General features: G+C 34.8%; 1 protein-coding gene across 3 annotated transcripts in view; it reads right to left on the bottom strand.

Annotated features, from left to right (window-relative positions):
• LOC149572196 (protein PHYTOCHROME-DEPENDENT LATE-FLOWERING-like) overlaps positions 1 to 27883 on the bottom strand; it is a 108771-nt gene that overhangs the window by 8279 nt on the left and 72609 nt on the right. For all 3 annotated transcript variants that reach the window (XM_089813460.1, XM_089813459.1, XM_089813461.1), the window contains exon 6: positions 25222 to 25302. In XM_089813460.1, the coding sequence (XP_089669586.1) occupies positions 25222 to 25302 (81 nt within the window). The remainder of the gene's footprint in view (positions 1 to 25221; positions 25303 to 27883) is intronic.

Here is a 27883-nt window from a genome sequence, read left to right as displayed (position 1 = left end):
GTTACAAGTGGTCTTGGAAAAGAGGAGCAATCAACTACCAATAATTTGTAACCTTCTCATGATCATGTAGAAGATGTTATATATGGCACACGTCTACCATTAGGTAGTATGGAGGTAGAAGTTTCTTGTGGAGCTGCCTACACTAGTGCTCTTGATGAGCAAGTTGGTAATGCATTGGAGAAGATGGTCCAATCAGTCAATGATGACAACTCTGCATCTATTTTGAGTGTTGATGTTGATTTTGATCCAGACTTAATGGTCTCCACATATGGTATAGATTCTTCTTTTGATGAATTTGTTCTTGAACATAATGTTGCTCCTAATTCCTCTCCATGGTTAGATATGAAAGATGACATTTACAACCTGGATATGTGCAATGAAACTCATTGTCCCACCACGTGCATTTGACTTCTCTCATACACCTACTAGCTCACTGAATTTGGAGTCAAATGAAAGTAACTGAAAATAAAATTGTTGCAGCTATGTCACATTTTGATAACATATATGAGACAGTTGAAAAGCATTTTTCGAGGGAACAATTAGAGAGAAGACAAAAATGACTCAAAGAGGAGTTCTCATATTTGTAGGTGATTAAGGAAGGGATGAAAACAATGAAATCAGATTTTCTACATCTTCTTTCAGATTATGAACATCTTCTTCGTCTCAATGAGATCTATTCTAAGGCGTCAAGAAATAAGGAAGAAGTGGATACCCTTACTTAATGAGCTCACAAATGGAAAGGACACCCTAGAGGCTACCTTAGTGACATTTCATGAAGCAGAAGATCAGATTATTGAGCTTAATCAAAAATTAAATGAGGCAGGCTCTACTTTAGCACAGCATTTAGTTATGGGTTGTGGAGGTTGTCAATGATTATAGCACAAGGGTTGATCAGGTTGAGCATGATCCATCTGTTGTAGTGGAGAGATTGTACTTTATGATGAGTCATTAACGGAGATTGGAGTTATTTATAGTGACTATATAGTGAGGAGTGCTCATTATTTTTCTTTTCATCCACTAATGGAGGTCTTGATGAGGCGCAGGAGTGGATTGGATCAGAGATTGCATCATCCATTGTGGGATGAAATTTTTTCATCTTCAAAAGATGGGATCCGAGGTTGCGAGTGCCTGGCTCAATTTTCCATCATAGCGATATGTATCTGAGCAAGTTGGTTAATTCTACATCACAAAGATCTCTTACAAATATAGGTTTACAGGGTGATTATAAAGTCACGCAAAGTTAGCACATACATGGGGGTCACACAAAGGTTGGATGTAGTTGTGAGGTTGCAGGTTCTTTCAGTGGTTTGCATCTCCTTATGTTTGATGGATGTGAGGGAAGTTCTCTTTGGGACCCACATATTGACAGAGTTAGCAATATAGCTTGGGTAGGTTCCACTTCTAGGTTGGTGAAGATGAGATCCGAGTTGAGCGACAAGAGTCTACTAATCTTCTTGGACCTATGTTGATTTTGATGGATTCCTCGTGTATGCAAGATTTGAATAGCTGGCATGGTATATACCACCCTTCTAAGATGAGTTGCTCTCTATTGAGATGTTCATCCCTATGACACAGACTATTGGATTATTCTTTATTCTAGCATTTGGCATGGAAATTGTATCAGTTGGGCAGGTATTATCATCTTCATTGGCATAGGTATTCCAAGAGTTAGTGCTCTTAGGGACATCACGCAAGTCTTCACTTGGGACCTGTTGATGTCAGTTTTTATACCACATAACATATTAGCAATTGAACATTTGATACGGAGTATCAAACACACAATTCCTCTCTTGAAAAGTTAATACTCATGGGACATGAGAATAACTCCAGTGTTCCTTACACCAGTGGATACTAACTCAGTATATCGATGTGATTTACTGGTAATCATGTAGGCGGCCTTACACTATTCATTCGAGGATGACTTGGGTTTTTGGTGAGATGGTGATGATTTTGTATGAGTGTCAGGTGATGTTGATGGTGACAGTGATGGTGGAGGGTGTAGCGCCAAATAATGTTGATTGCGCGAGGAGTCAATAATGCCTCTAATGACTTCTACCTTCCTAACTTTCTTAGAGTGAAATCCGACTACTCAACTACTTGCTATTCTACTCCTGCTCCTATGAATCGAAAGATTAGCAAATGGACGGGGATCGAATCTAATGAAAGCTAACCAGCGACTCCACCTCCATAGATGCAATGATTCAAAAGAAAAGAGAACTAGTTTACCACACAAGGCTCCTTAACTAGCGGCTAAGATGCTAGTGGCCTAGTTGTCAAACATTCACTAATCACCACCATACAATTAGCCATCTACTTCTACTCTAACAACATGAAATGAAATCCTACTTTAATTTGAGAGATGAGAAGAACCATGCAATACACCAAAATGATCATGTATATCCACCATGCAAGCCACAACAATGAATAGAGAACAATTTTGATAGTATCTTCGCAACAATTCTCCAACATAACTCCCCCACAAATGACAGCAAAATGGCGTTATATAGAAGCTCCAAAATACAATGAATAGCCGAGATTGAGAGGCAAAATCAAGGGCCAAGATTATATCTTACAAACCCTAATTAGGGTTACCATGATTCAACCAATTACATGAGGGCACCAACTTTGTGGGCCAATGAGAAAATTACAATAATTTGTCAACCAATGAGAACATAGGACACTTGGCATGATTTGATTGCATGCACATGAAAGTACCACCTCATCAACCTTATCTTATAAATCTATTCAATCCTTGAGACAAGGTGAAGCCTTGGATGCTCGAGCTTGTCCTTAGAAACTTTCTCATCACCACTTGAACTTGCTTGTACTTGATGTCCGGACTCTGAAAGGATGAGGTCTTCATGCACTTGGGGTAATCTTGCCTTGGCCTCGATGGCTTTCCTAGATGTGAACTTCTTTGCAACTTGAAAGCCTTACTCTTGGGCACTACCTTGAAACCAAACTTAATCTCCCCCATTATCCTTGCCTTCCTGGTCTTTCAACCTTCCATTCGAATTTGGTTTGCATAAATAGCAAAGCCTTGCCTAGCCTCAAATATTTTCAAATCACTTCCTTTGAATTTGCTCTTCTTTGAAATTCACTCTTCCTTGAGATTGCGAGGCTTCTTGAATCTCAATCTTCAATCAAATTCGCCCTTCACCCAATTTCATTCTTCACCAAAGCTCGCACTTCAACCTTTACCAGCTTGCAATCAACTAGAAAGGCTAGGACCCCATGTGGAATTGCTTCTAGTTTTGCACTGCACTAAGTTGTAATTCTAGATTTTAACTTATAATTCTAGCGCAATCAATTTTGCCCCTTCCATTTGCATACCTCCGGCTGAAAAGCACAATGAGATCTCCATACTCTGATTTGAAGTTTGCCACTGTAAGCTTTGATGACTTAGTTATGCCCTTCTTTCCCTTGTATAGCCAATCCTACTTTAGATGTGTGAATAGGCCTCCTGGTTATCTTGAAACGATTTGGCTACCGAACCCATCATCACTACTGTCATGCTCTTGTAATGGGGAATGTTAAATGTTTCTTTGATCGCTTCTCTGCGAATATTGGCCAACACCCTCTTCCCTTCATCAAAGATGATGGATTTACTGATCAGATCAAACCTAGATGCGCATTCCATAACCAAATCTGGACACGACAATGTAGGAGGAAAAGTTGTTGCGTGTACGATTCCGCTTCTATATATTTTCTTTGCCAAGGGGGATTATCCTTCACCGACATTGTATCGGTTATTCGCCTTATTTTCAAAAAGAAAGTTGTTTTGGGCATCATATCCTCTTTGTCTTTCTTAGTGTTTGTTCCCTTAGGGTTCTTGCTTGCATTAACATCTACCATCTTGTTAACCTATGATGCAATGGTGAAGTGGTGAATGATGAATGCGAGAAGAACCAAGGGAGACAATGTCTAGAGAAGAACGAAAGAGAGAAATCCGCTTTAGGACCCCTTTCAACTCTAAATGATTTGAAACTACCTTTACCAATAGCCGGGTCTTCTTCTTGGAATTTAGGATCAGACTTGAGAATTTCAAATCCCTTGCAAACCTTGATGCTCTAGCTGGAAAAATCAGAATTTTGTTCTCTCGGAATTGTCCATGCATGTGCCCAAAAAAATCAGATCTTTGATCACAATAACCTCCTCCAAATAAAATTGCCCAAATTAGGGCAGAAAACGCAGCTCTTTGGCAAAAACAGATTTTACAAAAAATCGCCTAACAATGGAAAGTTTCAAATCTGCCCTAGAGAAGCTGCCATGCATGAGAACTTTGCCCTTTAATCATGAAAAAATGCCAATATAAAGTGCAGATCTGCTCCACAAAGAAAATTGTTAAGCATAGGAGATCTCTACCATGAAGAAAAATCACCAAAAAGAATACCAATCTGCCCTTTCAAAATCGCTTAGAGGAGGCGAAAATCTGCCCTTAGTCAAACATCGCTTAAGCACCAAAGAGGAGTGAGGAATGAAGAAATAAAAGGGAAGAGCTTCCTCTTATACTCCACTTGCCTCTCCTTCCTAGCTGGCCAACTAGAACCCTAGGAGCAAAAAAATATTAATTAGAACACCAAAATTGGCCCCCAATTAAATGCTTAGCCAAAAATTAATTTTGCCAAGATGAAATTTACTTTTAAAAATTGCCAATTAAACCAAAATTGCAAAAAAAAGTAAATAATGCCCTAGACGTGCTAAATGTTTCCATTTAATGATGATTTAGCAATTAATATGTCATTAAAATCGGATTTTGGCTAGCCAAAAGCCATTTTTTCAATATTAAATTACCAATTTTATTAAAGGCTTAAAATTTTTCAAGGCAAATTTAATCCATTTAATGCCAATTTTTTGCAATTCAATTCAAATCGATTTTGCCAAGCAATTTCTAAAATCGATTTCGCAATTTCTAAAATCCATTTAATGCCAATTTTTTGCAATTCAATAAATTCATTTCTAGAGTCTAAAATCGATTTCGCAATTTGATTTCACCTTCACAAAAGAAAATTTTTCTCAACAAAGAAATTCAAGATTTTCCAAAAACCTAAATCTAACAAAATTTCACCTTTTGAAAATTATATAAATTTACACAATTATATCCAAATTGTCTAAGTGCAAAATCTACAATTTTATCCTACCTAAAGATGAAATTGGTTGTTCCGGAAAATCAAGTTGAAACCGAGTGAAATTAAATCTAACCTCTCTCTACTGGCCTGAAGGTGTCCAAGGTGTGAAATGTTCAAATTTGAAACCTCTGGACGGAAAAATTGCTAAGGCAACCAATACAAAAAGGGGGTCCCCAAAATTTTGGGCCGATGGTGTGAAAACCTCATAATAAGACCCAACTGGAGCATTCACATGGGTTATGGATCAGGGGCTTAGGAGTGATTTGTTGTGTTCCTTTCTTGATAGAGGTTGGTATACTATTGAACTTTTGTCACCTCTTAATCTAGTCTGAGATACTCAGTTGGGTAGAGAGCATTTTCTTTTATGATAACAATGCATGCAAGATGTCTTGGTTGAGTATACACCCGAGATATTTTGGCATCTTGGCACAAATTCCTTTTCAACCAATGACTTAGAGAATATCAAACATTATAACCATTATTTACAAACTAGTGCCAGAATGGAAAAAGAACTTGAGTGTGAAAGGACAGCTATTATGGAATTCAAGCACATGATTACACCAAGTGTCTGTGTCGATAACCTAGGAATGTTGATGTCCAAATTCTTTGCATTTAAATAAAGGAATCAAACATAGCCTATTCTAGGCAAAGGGCCATTAAATGCTTAGTGGGAATCTTGTCTCATTTAAGGGTGGACTTGGCCCACTCTCCTACTAGTGGGTGAACCATCTTATCACTGGTCCATGTGGACTACTTTATGGAAGGGAATCTCTCGATGGAAAAAAACTAATCACAGTCGATGTGGCAAAGTTTGGGTCATTAATTACGTTTTGATCTTAGTCATTCATTGTAGTTTGAAACTCTCCTCATTTGTAATAGAGGGAACTTTAGGTTTGTTTCTATAAGCTACTAGAATAAAAAAGTACCTCATTGAAGTTTGGTGATTACTTGCATTCTTGTTCCTCGATAGATTAGATTTGTTTCTGAGAAATTAGATGAATGAGATTGACAATATAGTTACGATGAAGTTGTTTACTCGTACCTTTTGCAATTAGATGATTTCTATGGGAAATCATCTAATTTTCATCTGAGGCTTTTATGTGTATGTTAAACTTTGATTATCAGATGTGCATTGTTTTTTTGATGGCATTCATTTGTTGTGTAGAAGTTCTTAGCACAACCTTTGATGACTGTGCATCCTCTATAGCAACGCAAATTGTGGTAGACTTCACCTAAGGAATCATTGTCTTTCAAGTTCTTAGGACTAGAATAGAATCCCTCAACCATCATGCTCTTTATTTTTAGTATATTTTCTTGAAACATCTTGAAGTACTCTCTTCATTGCCAAATCATTTGTGTTAAGTTGTAGCTTCTGTCGGATTGAATTGTCTTAGAGTTAATCCTTTCTATGGTTATTGTTAATCATTAATTATACATACTCTAATAGAGATATATATATATATATATATATATATATATATATATATATATATATATATATATATATATATATATTGTATGCTATATATTATATATAATATATTACTATATAATATAGATATTTTATAATTAATAATGTTTTAATTAATGATTAATTAACATATATAACCATAGAGACATGCCTCTTGAAGATATATTTATATATCTTGGAAATCTGCAATTGAAACACATAGAATTACAACAATGTTATTACATTTGCAGAGATCCTAAAACTAACATGGTATCAGAGCTAGACTGCAAATGATGAAGTTACTTATCTGTGTCGATATGTCTGGCAATGGTATATTATGTAGCCGTGTGTAACTTTAATTTTTACGTCGAAAAGGTTATTCGTCCATGTTGATTTTTGACTAGAATAACTAATAGTGGGCAGTGGAATGTTTTATTTCTAATGCATGCTGATATCTGAAAGCGAAGACTCTAGTTCAAGGTATTAAAATTTTAATGAAGTGGCTTAATAGCAGCAAAAGCTGACATGAAGTTTGGATGCCCAAACACGTCCTCTGTCTTGTTGCTAGTAAGAGTCTCTAGTCAGGAGACATAGCATTGACCACTCCATATTCTCTTATGGTTACGCTGAAGTGAGTACTAGAAACTGATTCGATTGGGAGGAGAACTCAGTGTCAGTGTCCATTACTACTTAAAGTTCTCTTGGAGATATACAGTAATTGCATGAATCGTGAAGCCTTTGTACACTTCCATGAATAATCTGTGTAGGGACTATACATAATTTTGTCATTGGTGGAAGATATAACAATGTTGATATGACAACAATATATATTCAGTAGTTACATTGAAGATTAGACATGTAAACAAAGAAAATGATATCATCAACTATAAGATGGAGGTAAATTTTATGGTGGTCAACATTGAGGAGAAGTGGAAGTGCGAAAAGTCCTCTAAATGCTACGTTGTGTAGTCCGATTGGAAGACCCATTCCAAAACATGCAGAACCAGAGAATACATCTACAATTGCAAAACCCTCTTCTCTAGGAGGGATAGCTTTATAACACATCGAGCCTTCTGTGATGCTCTTGCGAAGGAAAGTGTCCAAGAAAATATTAAATCCTCAAACATGGACAGGATGATTCATTCGGTGGGTGGACGAACTCATCTTGTCCTAACTCTGTACCAGATGTGAAGATTTCTTGCTTAAATCCAATACATGTGTGCCCAATTCCTTTAGCTGTGGCCACTATTAAGGAAATCTCATAATTAGAAGAGCGTAATAGGATAGATACAGAAAAGGGAGATACAGATAGTATGCCAAACAACCCTAAGAGAAACATTGATTACATTTACTATTCAATCCGAACTACAGTCTACAACCAGCAAAACATGAATTGAAGGGGCAAGGACCGATTGATATTACACTCTTTCCAGAATCATTATAAAGCGGGATGTATCACATCAACCATTTAAATAATAGGGAGAAGAGTGTGAAGATTAAAAGGAAGGAATTCTACCAGGCAATGCAAGTACATTATGGAGAAGTGCTATTTACTCATGGAAAATTATGGAGGAAAATAAGTCAAAGGTCATGCTTGGTTTGACTCACCAGTGTATAAAATCACAACTGGAATATATGTAAACAAAGGCATCCACATGTATGCGCAATATTTATAAATTCTACTAGCTATTCCAAAGGTAAGTTAAGGTAAAATTACATTTAAAACTTTCTTTTATATTATTGAGGTGAGGTAAATGAATATATATATAAATATACATAAATCTCATGTGAGGTTCCTCAATATTATTAAGTTTATGAATATATAATATGCCTCGTATTGAATAATGAGAATATATGAAACAAGTATATAAATACATATATAATATATATATATATGTGTGTGTGTGTGTGTGTGTGTGTGTGTATTTTTATATGTATGATTGCATTTGATGATAGTGGATATTTGATATAATGATTGTGAGAATAATATAGAGTATGAAAGGTTAAGTATTATGCGTTCTTACTTCTATTATTAAAATTATAAAATAAATATTACAATCATTTATGTTATTATTAGTACTAGGCAGGAGTTAAATTCTAATAGCCTAGTTAACATTTTTTATACTTCCTACGAGCTATATACCTTGATCTTTTCCTCCAAGAATGTTCTTGTAGGAAAAAAAGGGAGATTAAGATTCACTGGGAGCCTAACATCTCATTTGAGACAACCTTGAAAGAGAGGGTGTAAACCACGTTGTGCTGGATTCACCAATGATAGGAATACATAGATTGTAAGATATTCATTCATGTGACACAACCATACTAAATCAAGATATTGGTATATTGTGGACAAGCTTGAGAAAATGGAAGGACGTGTTTGATTCTAATGTTAAGCTAAATGAATGTTTGGGCCTTAAATGATCAAAAGAGCAAGTTGGAAATAAATTATCATAATTAATTCTAAATTTTTTAACAATATAAGAATGAGTGGAAATTTTACATTGAAAGGGGAATAAATAGGCAATGTTCCATTCCCACTTGATCCTTATTTAGAAAGGAAAAGTTCCAATCTCTAAAGACAATTCTTGAATCTTCATGTGCAGATAAGTAATCTTATATTAGTTTAACTTCTTGAACTCTCTCCCTTATTTGTAGTTCTAGATGTACTATATGAGCTAATTCCCTTGATCTTTTCCTTTCTAGATGATCTTGCAGGAAAAGTAGGATGGTACATTAGGCATATTGTGCAGACTCAATCTTATGAAGTAACTCCAAAGAAGTTGTGATCTACAATTCATTAGTCTTATGATGATCAAGTTGGATAATGTGAGGATCTTGAAACAAATATTCATAATGATTGAGATTATGAGTATCCTTCTTTATTAAGAGGGAGTCTAACATTTCTTCTAAGAGAACGTTTGAGCTCAAAAGATTTATAATCAGAGGGAGTCTAGAAATACATGTATATGACTTCGTGATTTTGATGGGCCTACTTCTATGTACATCATGAGGAAGTATTGACTTATCACCTGAAGGTTGAAAAGATTAAGACATTCAAAAGAAGTTCAAAAGTTTATATGGGTAACAAAATGATTTTAATGAGCCACACCTTGTGAACATCACAAGAAAATGAAAAGATCCTTAAATAACTTGCATGATCATACACTAAGTACTGAGTACGTAAAATTGTTTGATGATATAAAGGTTGGAATTTCACATTGTGGGGGGTAAATTTAATAAACAATGTTCAAATTCCCACTTGAAACCATCTTTAGAGAGGAGATTTAATGATTTGACATTTATGGATTGTCATAGAAAGATAAGTAATTCTTACTCTTGAGTATTATAGTTATCTACGGTTATAAACTTATATGTACTATAACAGTTAAATTGCATTGATCTTTTCCTTTATATCTTCAGATGTTCTTGTAGAAAAAGAAAGTTGGTACGTTTGCTACCAGGATTATTGTGCAGGCTCTAGAAGTGAACATCTTTATGATTAAGATTATGAAGAGGAAATTTGGCATTGCTTCAAATTAAGAGGGAGCAAATAAGAACATGATTCTATCAAATTTTTATTCAGAGGGAGTAGATCATATCACTTCAGAGGTAAACTTGACATTATTGTTTCTTATGCACTTATTGACTAACATCATATGGTTGATGATTATATGCATACAGTGATAAATCTACTCTTGTAGAAAATGCTCCATGTCATGTGACCTTGTGATACTGGTGCATTTATCACAAGGATGAGTTATATTAGTACAAATGAGCAAAGTGCTGATATTTTTACCAAGCCTCTTGCAAAGTTGAAATTGTGTACTTCAGAGGTAAAATTGATATGACTTTGTTGTAAATGCATTTATTAATATATATATATATTCATGAATATAAAATTATTTTTGCTTGCAAGCTTGTATTGTGAAAAGTGACGACTTTTCTTGTGAAAGGTGACGAACTTTCGTGTGTTTTGATCCTATTATAAAGTGACGACTTTATTTTAGTTGATCTATTTTCAAACAATGGTTGAATTTGGTGTTATCTTTCAGGCCGGATTTTGCCGAACACATTGATAACCTTCATGGGTCTTTTGGGCGATAGCCAGACACCATGAAAACCCATTGTTTTGAAAGTTTGGGTTATCTTTGTTCTTTGGGCTGGATCTTGCCGGACACATTGATAACCTTCATGGGTCTTTTGGGCGATAGCCGGACACCATGAAAATCCATTATGTTTTTCTTCCTCTCTCTTAGTTTAAAACATAATGATGATTACACCTTATTGTGCAAGTTAAACTTATTTCAATTTCCCTTTGCTTAAGAGGGAGTATTGAGGATTCTAGCCTCTTAGTGTGTTGAAGTAAATTCCATATGTTAATTTTACATATGTGTGTTGCTGAATTCATATTGTTATGATCATAATGAGATGATATCTCCTTATACTCAAGAACATAGTATGTTATATATCAATCTTCCCAAATAAAGAGAGAGTGTTGAGATAGCTTCGATTGTATCTAAGTCATAGCTATGGTAGAAAACAATTGATATACATATCATTGTTAGAATTAGATATTGTTGGCATGTTTGTTCTGACACATTTCGTGAAGCAATGCCTAATATAAAAAGATCTCACCTATGATATAGACTTCTTATTGAGACTTATATTATCAAAGGATAATGTATCTAGTGTGATATATATATTAAGGTCTTTAATATGACATTCTAAGATTATTGTGATAATGTATTCTATTACAATCCTCCTGAGCTAAGAGGGAGTGTTAAATTGCAGCTTCTGTCGGATTGAACTGTCTTAGAGCCAATCCTTTCTATGGTTATTGTTAATCATTAATTATACATACTCTAATAGTTCTATATATATATATATATATATATATATATATATATATATATATATATATATATATATATATATATAATGCTATATATATTATATATAATATATTTCTATATAATATAGATATGTTATAATTAATAATGTTTTAATTAATAATTAATTAACATATATAACCATAGAGACATGTCTCTTCACAAGACATGCCTCTTGAAGATATATTTATATATCTTGGAAATCTACAATTGAAACAAATGGAATTACAACAATGTTATTACATTTGCAGAGATCCTAAAACTAACAGTTTGATTAGTCAACAAAGCTAAAGTTGTCAAAGTCATCTTGAAAGACTTATGTAAGTCCCCCTTGAATTATCAACATACTGTTGTGAGGTTCTCACATCATCGCCCCAAAATTTTGCTGACCCCCTTTTTTTGGTCGCCTTGGCAAATTTTTTGAAGTTGTCCAAAAAAATTTGATTTGATTTTTGAAAATCTTAAGTCTTGGACACTTTCAGGCCAGCAAGGAGAGGGTTAGATTTATTTTCACCCAATTCCAATTTGATTTTCCAGAACAACCAATTTCATCCTTAGGCCGGACAAATTTTTTTTTCCTTTTTTTTTGAAGAAAGGGGTAAAAATTTATTCAGAAAAAACCAAATTACAAAGGCCTTAGGCCCAATCCATCAAACCAATACCCAAAAACTATTAAGTTCTATCTTTTTCCATTAAATGCTCAAAAATCCCCACATAATCAGCAGGAAGATCATCCCTATCGGAAATATCCCAGCCAGCTCCTTTCTCCGAAGCCCATTTAGCCAAGACATCAACAACCCCATTCCATTCCCTGGGAATATGACAAAATGAGATCTCATCTACAAAGCTACTCAAGTGAAGAATCTCTCTAACAAGAGAGGCAATAAGCCAGTTACAGTCCTCAATTCTCTAGTTACTTATCATGTCCACAACAATCTGAGAGTCTGATTCACACACTATTCTCCTCCATCCAAGAGAGCAAGCGCGCTCCATAGCTACCTTAATGGCTAAGGCTTCTATCACGTTATTGGAATGAACTCTTTTGTGAACCGAGAATATGAAACAAACCTTGCCATCTACATCTCTGCCAATCCCTCCCACACCAACCTGTCCAGGATTCCCACGGTCAAGCCGAACAAATTTCAAAGATAAACACTTGGCAAGATAAAATTGTAAATCTTGTACTTAAGACGATTTTTGTGAAAATTCGTATATAATTGTATAACTTTGAATAATTTTCAAAAAATGAAATTTTTGTTAGATTTGGGTTTTTTTGGAAAATCTTGAATTAATTTTTGGTGAAAAAGTTAATTTTGTGATGATGAAATCAGCTAAGAAAATCGATTTTAGACTCTAGAGAAATGATTTATTTTTGTCAAAAAAATTAAAATTGCATAGCAAAATCGAGTTGGATTAAATTGCAAAAATTGGCTTTAAATGAATTAAATTTGCCTTGAAGATTTTAAAATATTAAAGAAATTAGTAATTTAAAATTGAAAAGATCAATTTTGGCTAGCCAAAATCCGATCTTTAATGATATATTAATTACTAAATCATCATTAAATGAAAGCATTTAGCATCTCCAAGGCTTTTTTTACTTTATTTTTGCAATCTTGGTCTAACCGGCAATTTAAAAAAGTAAATTTCATCTTGGCAAAATTAATTTTTGGCTAAGCATTTAATTGGGGTCTAGATTTGCGTTCTAATTAATATTTTTTTTGCTCCCAGAATCCCAGTCGGCCAGCTAAGGAGTACAAGCAAATGGGGTATATGAGGAAGCCCTTTCCCCTTATCTCCTCACACCTTCTCTTCATGGTGCTTCGCGATTTAGACTAAAGAGCAGATTTTCTTGTGTTTGGGCGATTTTGAAAGGGCAGAATGGCAATATTTTTGGCAATTTTCTTCATGGTAGAAATCTCTCATGCTTGGCGATTTTCTTTGTGGGGCAGATCTGCACTCCATATTAGCAATTTCTCATGATTAAAAGCAAAATTCCCATGCTTGGCGATTTTCTCTAGAACGGATCAAACTTCCCATTCTTGGTGATTTGTTTTGGCAAAGGGGAACATTTTTAGAATTGCAAAGTTGGAGGGCAAATTTGTTATTGTTCGAGTCTGATTTTATATTTGCTAGAGGATTGCGATTTTTTTTCCTTGCCCTAGCCGATTTTTGAGGTCTGATTTTTCTAGCAAAGAGGCTGCAATTTCTCCCAAGGTTGGACAATTTTTGGTTGAAGAAGATAACAAGTGATGAAATCTGATTTGTAGCATGTGCATGGACAATTTCAAGTGGGCCAAATTCTAATTTTTCTAGCTAGGGCATCAAGATTTGCAAGGGATTTGAAATTCTTAAAATTGATCCTAAATTCCAAAAAAAGACCCAGCCATTGGTAAAGGTAAGTTCAATTCATTTAGAGTCGAAAGGGGTCCTTAAGCAAATTTCGCTCTTTTGCTCTTGTCTAGTTTAGTTTCCTTTGGATCTTCTTGCATTCATCATCCACCACTTCATCATCTCATCTTAGGTTGAAGATTGAAGATTGATAAGGGTAGAATCCATGATAGGACATTTGAAGGGGCAGAAATAAGCTAGACCACCCCAAGTTGAAGTTGCGAGATATAAATGTAGTCCATCCTAAGGTGATAGCGAGGCAGAAATAAGTGTTAGTCCCACCCAAGGTTGAAGATTGGAGATTGATAAATGTAGTGATAGGACTTGGCGAGTAATAAATAAGTGTAAATTCCATCGATAAAAAGAAGATTGGAGATCGATAAAGGTAGTTCATATCACTTAGAATGAAGGGGCAAAAATAAGTGTTTAAAATGGTAGATGTTAGTGCAAGCAAGAACTCTAAGGGAACAAATACTAAGAAAAACAAAGAGGATATGATGCCCAAAACAACTTTATTCTCGAAAATGAAGCGAATAACCGATACCAATGTCGATACAATAAATATGATATAGGTAAAAAACAAAGTAAAGGAAGGACAATCCCCCTTTGGCAAAGAAGATATACAGGAGTGGAATTGTACACGCAGCAGCTTTTCCTCTTACCATACCTTGTCCAAAGTTGGTTATGGAGTGCGCATCCAAGTTTGATCTAATCAATAAATCCATAATTTTTTATGAAAGGAAGAGGGTGTTGGCCAATATTGCCAGACAAGCAATCGAAGAAGCATTTAACATTCCCCAATACAAGAGCATGACAGTGGTGATGATGAATCAAACAGCCAAATCATTTCAGGATAACCAGGAAGCTTATTTTAGACATCTAAAGTAGGATTGACTACACAAGGGAAAGAAAGGAGTAACCAGATCATTGAGGCTCACAGTGGCAAATTTCAAATCAGACTATGGCGATCTCATTGTACTTCTCAACCGGATCATGGGCCTAGCTCAAGGTATGCAATTCGAAAACTAGATATACTTCTTTATTGATGAAATTGAAAAAGGAAAAAGAAGATTTGATTGAGCTAGGATCATAAGTGAGAATCTAGAGTTGCAACTTAGAACCGTACAAAACCAAAAACAATTCTACATGGGATCCTATCTATTTTACCTAATTGCTAGATTGTATAAAAGTCTATGACTTAAGGCCTTAGGAGAAATTGGCAGTGGACCAGGGCAATATTTGGTGCATAAATACTATCCACAGCTTCATTTGCACAACAAGGATTACAAAATGTTCTGTGATGCCTTTGCCATGAAGACAGTGAGGGTATTACAAGGGACGCTTGCTAAGAGACTCTCATCAAAAGCGGAAGCAGAGATATAGAAATATGGGAGTTGGTTTATCCAATTTTCGCAATTCACCTACATTAGAGTAGCAGGAAGCACAATTTGTCCTAAGAGGCTTCCAAGATACCCACCCGACAAGGTAGTTCTGATGGAATTGGCTAGGCAACTTGAGCATTATGATAAAACAATGAGAAACGAAGGTAAGATAGGGATTACTTTCTCATTCGGAATTGGCAATGATAGTTGGCCCAATCAGGTCGCCTTTGCAGCTACAGAGAAGAAATTGGAATGGTATCATCTAGGATGGTACAGAGCAAGGCAGGGATTCGATTCTAATGGTCTTATCAAGGTATCTCATGGAAATGTATTTAAACATGTTCCCACTAGAGAGGACTTTTGGGCCAATGCCAAGGACGACTTTCATGTGAGAAAGTTAGCTTTCTCAAGATTGTCGGTGAACATAATGAGAGATATCAAATGGAGAGGCCTTGATATTCCTGATCAACTTGAAAATGATGGAAATGTGTTGAGAGAAGATTATGATACAGTAGAAGGAACAGAGTTGAATCCAATCGATTGGGGTGATCATCAGGATCCTTCCTTGGAGGCAGTTACAAAAGCAGTTGATTTGCATACTGACTAATGGAACAATGAAAGATTAAGGAAGCAACAAAGTCAAAGGATTCCCCTTACTTATGAGAAGATGAAGCCAAAAGGAGGTCCAACAGAATCAGTCGAACAGAAGGGTGAAGGAAGTAGCTGGCAACAAAAAACAATTAGCGGCAAGAAGAGAGCTTTGGAAGTTGAAAAAAACAAAGAACATCCGAAACCTCTAGCGAACAGGTAGCAAGCAACATGATGAAATCGGCTGAGCTCAAGGTAAAACATACACCTTGCCCTCCCATGGAGGAAGTCAACAAAAGGCTAGCTAGGTTCATTGCCTTAGCTAAAAGAATGAAAGAAAAAGGGAGATTTATATCAAAAGATCATTTGATGTAAGCCCAAGTGGCAATTTCTCTTTCTTCTAGGGTAGGACAAGTGTCTAATTCTGATTGGCCACCATTTTGGTGCCTTCTCATTGGTTTGTACTTTTTCACGTTTTCTATTGGTCCATTGACGAGGTGGCATCTTCTCATTGACTGATGAGGTGGCAACTCTAATTAGGGTTTCTTGGATTCAATCTAGATCATCTGTTTTGCCTCTTTATCTCTGTCGTCGGTTGTACATTTTGGCCTCTATATAAGGCCATTTGCTCTCATTTGTAATGGTTGGAGAAAATTGTTGCAAAGATAATGCCAAAAATTCGACTTTCTTTCTCATTGTTGTGACTTGCATGGTGATTAAGAGCCTTTGGTATTGTTGCATGTTTTCTACTTTGAAATAGTTAGAATAAAAAAAAAATTCAAGTTGTTAAAGTGGATTGCATCTCACGTTGTTAAGTAAAGAGCAAAGTAGATGAATAGTTGCATGGTAGAATTGGTGGATATTTGATAGAGATCAATACTAGGCCACTAGCATCTTAGCGGCTTGTTGGGAAGCCTTGTGTGGTAAACTAGTTTTTTTTCCTTTGAATTATTGCATCTATGGAGGTGGAGCCGCTAGTTAACTTTCATTAGGTTCGATCCTTGTCCATTTGCTTATCTTTCATTCATAGGAGTAGGAGTAGAATAGCAAATAGTTTAGGAGTTAGAATTTTGAAGAAGAGAGTTAGAAAGGCCCAAGTCATAAGAACCATTCATCCTCCATCACCATCACCTTCTCCACCAACATCATCTAGCATTCATACCTAATCACCATCACCATCATTCCATCAAAGTCTAAGTCATCCTCAAACAAACAGCATAAGGCCGCCTACGTGATTACCAACAAATCACATCGATATACTGAGTTAGTATCCACAGGTGTAAGGAACATTGGAGTTATTCTCATGTCTTCATGAGTACTAACTTTTCAAGAGAGGAATTGAGGACTTGATATTCCATATCAAGTGTTTAATTGCTAATATGTTATGTGGTATAAAAACTGACATCAACACATACATCAAACCAAATGAGCTCATATCCATCATAAAGTTGCATGTTCACAGTAGGAACCCTGGAGTCACCTCTCCAATCTTTGCAATCTTAGTATAAAAGGGGTCTTTGTTCAAGAGAGAATAGGATGTCCATTGTCACTTTATTTTGTGTTGGTTTGGTCATAAAACACCCATCAACAATGGCCCAATTCCTTAATATTTGACACTATGTAACAGGTTTACTTTCTTGTTCCCTCAAGACAGTTCTTCACCTTAAACTTATGCTCCTATTATTTGGGAAGGATCATTTCTTTCCTTGCTTTTGTTAACCTCCACTTGATGGTTTTTGATGCTCCACTAAACCAATAGTTAACACGTTCTAGTATGAACAATCACAAACATATGTTGGAATCCTTACACTACATTTTCCATAATATTTGCTAAAACTATTCTTCTTTGTCCTTTAGTTTTTCATTTTGAGCATCAAACTCTCATATTCACAGTTTGTGCTTTGTAAGAATTTGCCTAAAGGCAAAATTCACCCAGGAACTAAGAACTCAAACACAAGCACACAGTAGACCAAAGAGAGAAAGTATGATCAGAATGACAATGTATTCAATATGTCATGATTAAGAGTACACTAGGAGTGCCTGTATATAAAGGCCTCTCGAGAAGCACCTAGAATGTCTCTAGAAACAACCAGAAAATAAAACAACTAAGCACCTTATCCAACATTCTAGATGAATGGATAAGAATGACAAAGTGTCATATGTGTGTAGAAGATTCCTGTGTTGTAAACAACATGTGCTTAAAAGAGGTGCGGACCCCCTGTGATGTCAACATGACAACTCACAAGAGTGCCCAAACTCCTAAGTGTCTCACTAATAAAATAATGCAAAATAAATAAATAATGCATTAACCTAAGTAAACTTAAGTGTAATAAGTAAATACTTATTTACACCAACATGCTTTCTTATCAAAAAAAATCTTTACTAATGTATAATTTCTTCCAATTACATTCAATTTCTTTTCATTGCCATTTTTGTAAAGTTTCTACAAAATTCTGATTTGAATCAAACTCAGATAATACCTTCTAAATGCTGGTTGTAGATAATCTTCAATGTTCAGTCTTGAATGAATTGAGAGATATAAATCTAGAAATGTTTTTCACTTCTGCAAGTCGCCTTAGGACAATATTGATTAAGGAGCAAACTTTATTGTTTCTTGTGTGTCCTTAGACTTCAACCACACCCTTATTAAATATATAGATCAAGGAGCATGTCCTTACAAAGGAAATGTTCCTTCCAAAGTCTCCTTTGAATCATCTTTTTGAAGTCGGCAATTTCATGCAAATATTAGTTTAGAATCTAAACTAACCAAGGGTGATCAGTATGTCTTCAAACTAGTACTCCATGATAGGTGCTGATATCCTAAGAGGATAATACAATAACTTCAAACCTATTTAATGCAAGAGCAGATCAGTATGCTCTGTACTCAGACCAGCATGATTGAAAGTTATGGATTTAAAACTCCCTCTTAACTTGATAATCATACTGAGAGATATCATATCTGGCAACATCAATTAAGATGAACAAACAAGGATTGATACTCTATATCTATCTGAATCTTCTTATCATGTGGTATCATTGAACACATGATACAATGTCATATTACTAAACCTGTGATATGACATATCACTGATACTAGTGATAATAGTATTGCAAAGAATACAATATACAAGATAAATCCAGAGAGTAATTAATTTCTTCATTTATCCAAGTTGTGACTCATAGGTACTGGTATTCCTATTTCACAACATAATCTTGAGTTTAAGATCTACCAAAACACAAGATAAACTCCGAAGAATAATAAAATTCTTCTTTTATCCAAATTACGATTTATGAACATAGCAATGTCCTCTTCACAATGTGATCTTGAACTCATTTGGATCTTACAGTAGAACTCTACTGTTTAGCACATTATCTAAGAAATCATCATCTCTCATCATGTCATTCATACAAGTGTTCATTATCTCAAAGATCATCGCCTCTAAAATAATGAATACAAATGGTGGAGCCCATAACAGTCAGTAGCCTGACAATAAAATTATTCTATTAATAATTTAAAGAATACAAATGAATTACAATTCAACCATACCAAGTCTTTTCCTAAAGTGATCTATCTTGACTCTAGAGAGAGGTTTGGTGAGAATATCTACTATCTGATCTGCAGTGCAAATGTATTCTAATTTTACAGTATTCTTGTCTACCATATCTCTTACATAATGATAAGGAATTTCGATATGCTTGGACTTGTCATGGAAAACTAGATTCTTCGAAAGTTTGATGGAACTCTGATTATCACAATGAATAATCATAAGATTGATGCCTTGACCAAATAATCACACAAGTAACTTTCTAAGCCAAACTGCTTCCCGAGAGGCCATCGCTGCTACAATGTATTCAGCTTCTATGGAACTTTGTGCTACTGAAGACTGTTTTCTACATATCCAAAATATCATTGCTAATCCTAAACTGAAACAGCATCTTGAAGTACTTTTTCTATCCATAACACTTCCACTCCAATCTGAGTCAATGAATCCATATAAATCCAAGTCAACTTTCTCATATTTGAGCCTAAGGTTAAGAGTGCCTTGTAAGTATCTCATAATGTGTTTGACTGCAACTAGGTGAATCTCCTTTGGCTCACACATAAACTAACTTAAGGCATTAACAGCATAGCATATATCAGGTCTTGTATTTACCAACTACATAAGGGACCCAATCATTTGTCTGTAGAGACTAGAATCTATGGAAGATGATTCTGCTGCTACTTCTTTAAGTTTATGTAGATTAGTCTCCATTGGAGAAAACACAGACTTGCAATTCCACATTCAAAATCTCTTCAAAATATCTAATGTATACTTCCTTTGATTAAGTATAATGCTGTCAAAATTATGTCATACTTCCAGTCCTACGAAGTAATGAAGGGGTCCCAAGTCTTTCATCTTGAATTCTCTAATTAGTTCTTGCTTGCATTGATCTATGAGATGATCATCACCTATTATTAATAAATCATCAACATACAGTATCAAAATTACCATATCATCTTTATCCCTTTTATAATATAGATTTGGATAGGCTTCATTTTTAGAAAATCCTAAGCTGGTGAGATACTTATCAATTATTTCATGCCAAACTTTTGGAGCCTATTTAAACACATAGAGAGCTTTCTTGACCCAACAAACAAAAATGTTAGAATTATGAGTTTCAAATCCTTCAGGTTGCTCTAAATATACCTTTTCTGTAATCTTTCCATTCAAAAATGTTGTTTTTACATCTATCTAATGTACTTTCCATCCCTTCAATGCTTCAATAGCTAGGACTGCTCTTACAGAGGTGTATCTGGCAACAGAAGAAAAGGTTTCTTCATAATCAATCCCTTCTTTCTAACAGAATCCCCGGGCTACAAATCCACTTGGAAGAGACAACAGATTTTCCTTCAGGCTAGGAAATATTTTCCAAACATCATTCTTCATAATGGATTGGTATTCTTCCGTCATAGCACCCTTCCAAGATGTATGTTTAATAGCATTTGAAACATTGGTTGGTTCTGTCTAGACAAATCATTCATATTTGTTGTACAACTAGAAAATCTTTTGGGTCTTTTGCTTTCTCTGATTGTTCCGGATGGTGCAGTGAAGTCTTGTGCTTCCTCTACTGTCTTAATGGCCCAAAGTTGTCTTTTCTTAGAATTTTGAGTTTCTTCAAGGTTAAGATTTTGAATTTCCTCTTCAATTTAGTCAATGTTCTCCCTTTGAAGCTCAAATTCAATATTTCTTTCAGAATTAGGTAAAGGAGAGGGTTCTTCAGAACTTAGGGCTCTTTTGAATGCTAAATCTTCTTCAAAAATTATATCCCTACCAAGTTCAATATTTTTCTGACCAGGTATGAAAATCCTATATGCTTTAGATGTTTCACTATACTCTACAAAAATACCTTTCCTCCTTGAGGGTTCTAACTTAGTTCTTTTTTCTTTTGGAACATGAATATATACCGGGCACCCAAAAATCCTAAGATGACTTATATTGGGTTTAACCTTAGTAAAGACTTCTTCGGGAGTTTTATCTATAAGGTAGGAGTGAGGACTTCTGTTTTGAATATAGACAACAGTACAAGAGGCTTCTACCCAAAGATAATATTCTAGAGTTTGATCAAATATCATAGCTCTTGCAGCTTCTATAATTCTTCTATTCTTCCTTTCTGCTACCCCGTTTTGTTGCAGGTTATAAGAAATAGTATACTCCATCTTAATTCATGTTTCTTTACAAAACCTTTTAAACAAATCTGAGGTGTATTCCCCTCCATTATCAGTCCGAAGAGTTTTAATTTTATGTCCTAATAAGTTTTCAATTAAGGTTTTAAATTCTTTAAATCTCTTTAGGATTTCTTCTAATTCTTTGCATTTTAAGAAGTAAATCCAAGTTTTCCTAGAGAAATCATCTATAAAAAGTATATAGTACCAAAATCCTCCAAGAGAAGGAACAAACATAGATCCACATAAATCTGAGTGTATTAATTCCAAAACATAAATCTGAGTGTATTAATTCCAAAACATTGTTAATTTTTCTAGTGCTATCATGAAATGGACTTTTGGTGTTCTTACCCAAAGCGCATCCTTTGCATATGCTTGAGTGATCTTTATTTAGTTTAGGTAAACCAGTAACCATCTTCTCCATAGTTGATAAGGTTTTGAAATTTAGATGTCCTAAACTTCTGTGTCATATTTCATTTATATCAGCAGCTTCATGAATTAAGGCAAAGGCATGAATAGGTCAACTAGGTTATGAATTTAATTCATACAAAAACCCTTTTCTTTGACCAATTAATTTTGCTTTCTTAAATGAGTTCTTAGCCCAAGTTATGACTTTACCGTCCATGAATGCAACATTATGTCCATCATCTTCAAGTGTTGTGACTGAGATTAGATTCATTTTTATTCCTGGTACATAGAGCACCCCTTTGAGAAGAAGAAAACTATCCGACTTAAGTTTCAAGGTGCAATTTCCAATTCCTTTGACGAAATGTGTTGAATTATTACCGATGGTGACTTCGCCATTAACTTTTTCTAATATAGAATCTAATGCTTCTTTGTATCTTGTAATATGTCAAGATGATCCACTATTAACCACCCATGCTTTACTTGAGACTTCATTTGATAGAGCTGAATACAATACACGATTCTTAGAATCATGGTGATCTTCTTCCCTAGTAATGTTTCTACAGTTCACTTGCTGTTTAGAATTCTCAGGGCAATTAGATCTGTAGTGTCCAAACTTTTCGCATATGAAGCATTTTATTTTGAGTAGATCTTTCTTAGATTCGTCATTCTTTTGATTACCCATTTTCTTCTTAAAATGCTTCTTCTTGCCTTTATAGGAATTTGTATTAAGAACATGAAGTTCTTCATCTTTTGTTTTCAATTTTCCTCCTTTCTTAAGTTTTCTAGATTCTTCCTGAAGACAATCTCCCTTACGTCTATTGAAGTCAGGAAGATTATCTTTGGCACTTACTCCTTGTGCAAATATTTCCCATGAATCTGGTAATCCACCTATAGCCATCAATGTTAGTTTCGTGTCATTAATGGTTCCTATACTTACAAGTTCATCTCTTAGGCTGGCAACCCTTAGAAAGTAAGAATTCATTGATTCTCCCTTCTTTATTTACATGTGATTTAGTTGCCTTTTTAGTGCAAGAACTCTAGTTGCATTGTTAACCTCATATGCATTTAATAATGCATTCATCATATCAAATGTTGTTTGATGTTTCGTTAGCAAGGGTACAATATCATTTTGCACTCCATCTAATATGATCTAAATGGCTTTTCTATTTCCTTCACTCCAAATAGTTTTATGAGGTTCAACAGTAGGTTGTTTGGATGCTGAATCAACAAATTGTTTTACATCATTTTCTTCAAGAATCATCGTGATTCTGAATTTCCAAGCATCAAAGTATTCTTTACCCTCTAAGTGTATGCTATTGAAGATAGGAGAATGATGCTAGATATATATATCGAGTCTGATTAAATAATTTTTAGAGCCTAGGTTTGACTACTAGAGCTCTAATACCATGTAAAGTTTCTGCAAAATTCTGATTTGAATCAAACTTAGATTATACCTTCTAAATGCTTGCTGTAGATAATCTTCAATGTTCAATCTTCAATGAATTGAGAGATATAAATCTAGAAATGTTTTTCACTTCTGCAAGTCGTCTTAGGGAAGTATTGGTTAAGGAGCAATCTGTATCGTTTCTTGTGTGTCCTTAGATTTCAACCACACCCTTATTAAATATATAGGTCAAGGGGCATGTCCTTACAAAGGACATGTCCCTTCCAAAGTCTCCTTTGAATCATCTTCTTGAAGTTGGCGACTTTTCATGCAAATATTAGTTTAAAATCTAAACTAACCAAGGGTGATTAGTAAGTCTTCAAACTAGTATTCCATGATAGGCGCCGATATCCTAAGAGGATAATACAATAACTTCAGACCTATTTAATGCAAGATCAGATCAGTATGATCTGTACTCAGACCAACATGATTGAAAGTTATGGATTTAACAATTTTATTTCTGAAAAGTAACTCTGTTCTAAAATCGACTTTCTTTGATAGTCAGTCTTAGTATTTTTATAATGAGCACTAGTTTCTTTATCTATTTTCCATAATCCATTTGCAGAATATTACCATTTTAAAATTTTAACTTCATCTGCAAAAGTGTTATCTAACAATTGAACCACATCCAGCATTCCCCTGTTGCCATTTATAATAGTCTTCTTTCCATTATTTATTACTGGTTAGTTCTCTCAAATTTTGGGCATCCATATGCCATTTGTTTCTTTCTTTTGTAAATGCAAATTCTAATTTTTCAAATGCAACTTTCTATATGCCAATTTTGATCTTTGGACCAATCCAACCACTTGATTGCACACTTCTGTTAAGTCACAAGTTCTAGGTTTGCCTCATCTTCTGTAATGTCAGTCTTAAATGGTATTCCCCATTCAGACAATGTGGGATTCAGTTGCAGTTCAGTTCACCACCAAAACTAGCTGGTTTGGAAATCAAATATATAAATGAGTGCAATCTTTCAATGTTGGCAGTTTTCTATTAACCACTACAGTTCCACTGATCCATGTTGTATTTTACCTTGATTGTGTAGACGATCAGTTCCAAATCCTTCTTGGCAACTTATGTCGCTTCCTCCTCAACCTCTAATTATGCTTTCCACACTTCTCTATGATCTTATGACAAGTTTATCTCAGCTAAAATGGAGATACAGCCTTTACCAATATCGGCTTGATGTTCTCTTCTCCGGAACCTCAACTAACTTCTTAGGTTTCTTACCCTCTGCTTGGTTGTTTGCCTATGCTAAGATGATATATCACTGCCTTGAGACTTAGAATTACTGTTTGAAATTGAAAATATAAATTTCTTTATGCTGCTATGGCAGGTTCCATCAATGTTAACATACATATACCTTGAGTGTCTGAAAGCTAAGAGAATTGAAAAGAGAGAGGATATTACTTCATTTTCAAATTGTCAACTTTTGCCCACATAAAAAGAAACCAAAGGAAAAAATTTACACCAAAGATGCTCTGCCACTCAGTCTTGATCATTGAGATAACATGGTTTCTGCCTACCACAAATAATATTTTACCTGCTAGTGGATGGTAATAAGTCTCCCTTTCAAGTAAGCAATCTAATTTGACCACCAGCTTCAAAGATCTTAAACTGATAATGAAAGTAAGAACATCTTACAAAAAAGATCAACATACTAAGAACACTGCCCTTCATCTAAACTAACCGGTTTGATCAACTTTCTGAAAATCAAAACATCTCTACCTAACAACCAGTCTAATTGAACCATCAGATTCAAGACACTAAATATAAAATACTTGGAGAAATCAAATGCCCATTAACTCAGTCCAGAGCTAGCTCAACACTGTTCATTACCTCGCACATAACGCTGCCATTAACATACTTGCATGGTATTTCTTCAAGAATATCCTCAGGTAGCCAACCATCAGTGATTGCCTGGAAAATTTGAGAACCATTATGTCCTAGATTAACATTAGTAGAAGAATATAAGCATAAACTATAGCTACACAAGAGAAACAGTTTTAATTTAGTATGTTGAAAAGAATTAAAAAGAGACCCATAAAGAAATATGTTTGTATGCCCAGTGCCATCGCTGTGCTCTTAAACTAGAATTTATCAAATAATGAACCAAGCATATGTATGTCTTTGCAATTAGCAAGCTTCTGTGTAATTTTAAATAGACCATAACTTCATACATTATCAAAAAGAATCATGGGTAAATCAACTTTATAATTCTTGCTCAATATCAACATAATGAATGAAACTGCTAATATTGGTACAACATTTCAATAATTTACAAAAGGGAAGGCAGCATCTAATGATGTTTAAAGAGCCAATTATGGATGTACATGAACATATAGCATTAGCATTTGACCACTCTCACATTAAAGTTTTTCTCAGATGTACATGAACATCTATAACATCAGCATTTGACCACTCTCACATTAAAGTCTTTCTGATATGCAGAGAAAGTTATTCAAAATGCCATGTAGATCATTATGCAAAGCCTGGAATCAGTGGGGCCTCATAGTTCTTCTTAGTGAGAGAGGTGTCTCTTACGTAACCTAGAATCAACACTATCAAACTCAGCCAACTCAATTGACACAACTGATGGAGGCGAAATAGGCATATGTCCTTCGTTACACATCAATGCAAAGAGAAGAAAGTTTTCCACATTGAACATGCTCAAGAAGTGAATATGGGAAATAATCAACAAAGTATTTCAAGAGAGTCGTGCTAAATGAAAACAAAAAATTGTCAATCCAGTATCTCTTCTCACGTGATACAGCATACATCGGAAGTAGAGTAGATTTTACATCTTAGTCGGAAAGTTTAATACAGCAATATAACAACTACAAATGAATTGAACTAATAACCTGTTCTAGCTTGACAACCACCTAAAATGCAATGTGAGTATGTGTAGATAAGGTTAGCCTCAAGGATAGCAACATTAGGTGTCTTTTCAATATAGCAGCTAAGCAAGAATATGTTAAGCAGCTTATTTAAATCCAGTTTACTTGGTGCTATGACTAAATACACCCACATACTGCTTAAAATATAGCTCCCACAAACAGGGCAGGAACCTGACTGTTGAAGCAAAACATTTTCTTAGGAATAACATAGCAAACCAAAATATAAAGAATGTAATTCATTTCTACATTTAAAGCCAAATTAATAGCATAGAGTGTGAGTGTGCACACGTGTGCATGTGTATGTGTGTGATAGAGAGACATGTACACAATGAATTTTGCAATATAAGCTTCTCCATTAAATTTGGCAATACCAATTACAGTGCATACTGAATACTGCAGAGTATATGACTACATAGTTCGACTTTGAAGCCAAACCTGAAAATCAATTTGAACTATACAAAATCAACTTACAAACTATAAATCAACACAAAGTGGATGGGGACAATGAAGCTAGCTGCTATGAAATTTGACTCACTGGAAAGCTGCAGCTCATGAAGATGAAGGTCTAGCATTCACATTTGTGCTTATATGATTAGGGCATACAAAAGCTTTAAAAATCTAAGTTACCAGTTCCGGTATGGGTGTGAAAACCCAATATGTGGGTATGTGAAAATTGTTTTTAGGGGTTTAGTTACATATGGGTTTGTGTGTGTAAGCATTATATACACAAAAATAAGAGAAATATACAAAATTGTAAAACTAAATCATTTTATAGTATGATGCTTTATCATTGATCAATGCCAAATGCCAAAGATACCTAGTTTTACATATCACCTAACATGTAATACCTAGTTTTACATATCACCTAACTCGTGATATGAGGAATTACCTAACATGTGATACCCAGTTTTAGCTATCATCTCAATATGATATCAGAGATATGGCTTGACCAAGAATATCAAGTCTCATAATATTCACCATAACTCAAAATTGCTCAAAAGTAATGTGCAAATACCATATGAACATTCATAATCTATTGTGATCGGTTTCAGCCATCACACGATGTTTATCACAATCTAGAAGGTCATGATCTGTTTAAGGCACTGAATCCACCATGCTAGAAATCAACTATCCTGATTTATTCCAGCTGTCGCATCCCAAATTTTGCCCTAATTTTTAAATTTGATCATAAACGTTGGTTTAACGAATTTCCTTTTTCCTGATCATGTGAAACAAGTTAGTTAATTATATACGTTGTATCAATTGTTAACAAATTATTTCTTTCTTGACCATGTGAAACAACTTAGTTAATTATATACATTGTACCAATTGATAACGAATTATTTCTTTCATGATCATGTGAAATGAATTAGTTATTATAAAAGATGAAAATAATCAAGTAACCTATAACTGTCATTAGATGATTGACAATTGTTTGATTGGAATTAATGATCAATATATTTTTGAATTAATGTCTTGGCGAGAATGTTTTGCTTCGGTGATTGCAGAAAGAAGATTGAAGAGAGGGGAAGCATTGCTAAATGGGATCATCGAAAGGGGATGGTCGATTGGTTCAGTCATTAGGATCGGCAGGTATGACCTAA

The sequence above is a fragment of the Cupressus sempervirens genome, chromosome 2 (genome assembly GCF_028749045.1).
Source record: "Cupressus sempervirens isolate cs-2001-9-10 chromosome 2, ASM2874904v1, whole genome shotgun sequence".
NCBI lineage: Eukaryota > Viridiplantae > Streptophyta > Pinopsida > Cupressales > Cupressaceae > Cupressus > Cupressus sempervirens.
Note: the sequence above shows the minus strand (reverse complement) of the source record. Positions and strands in the feature narration are given on the sequence as shown.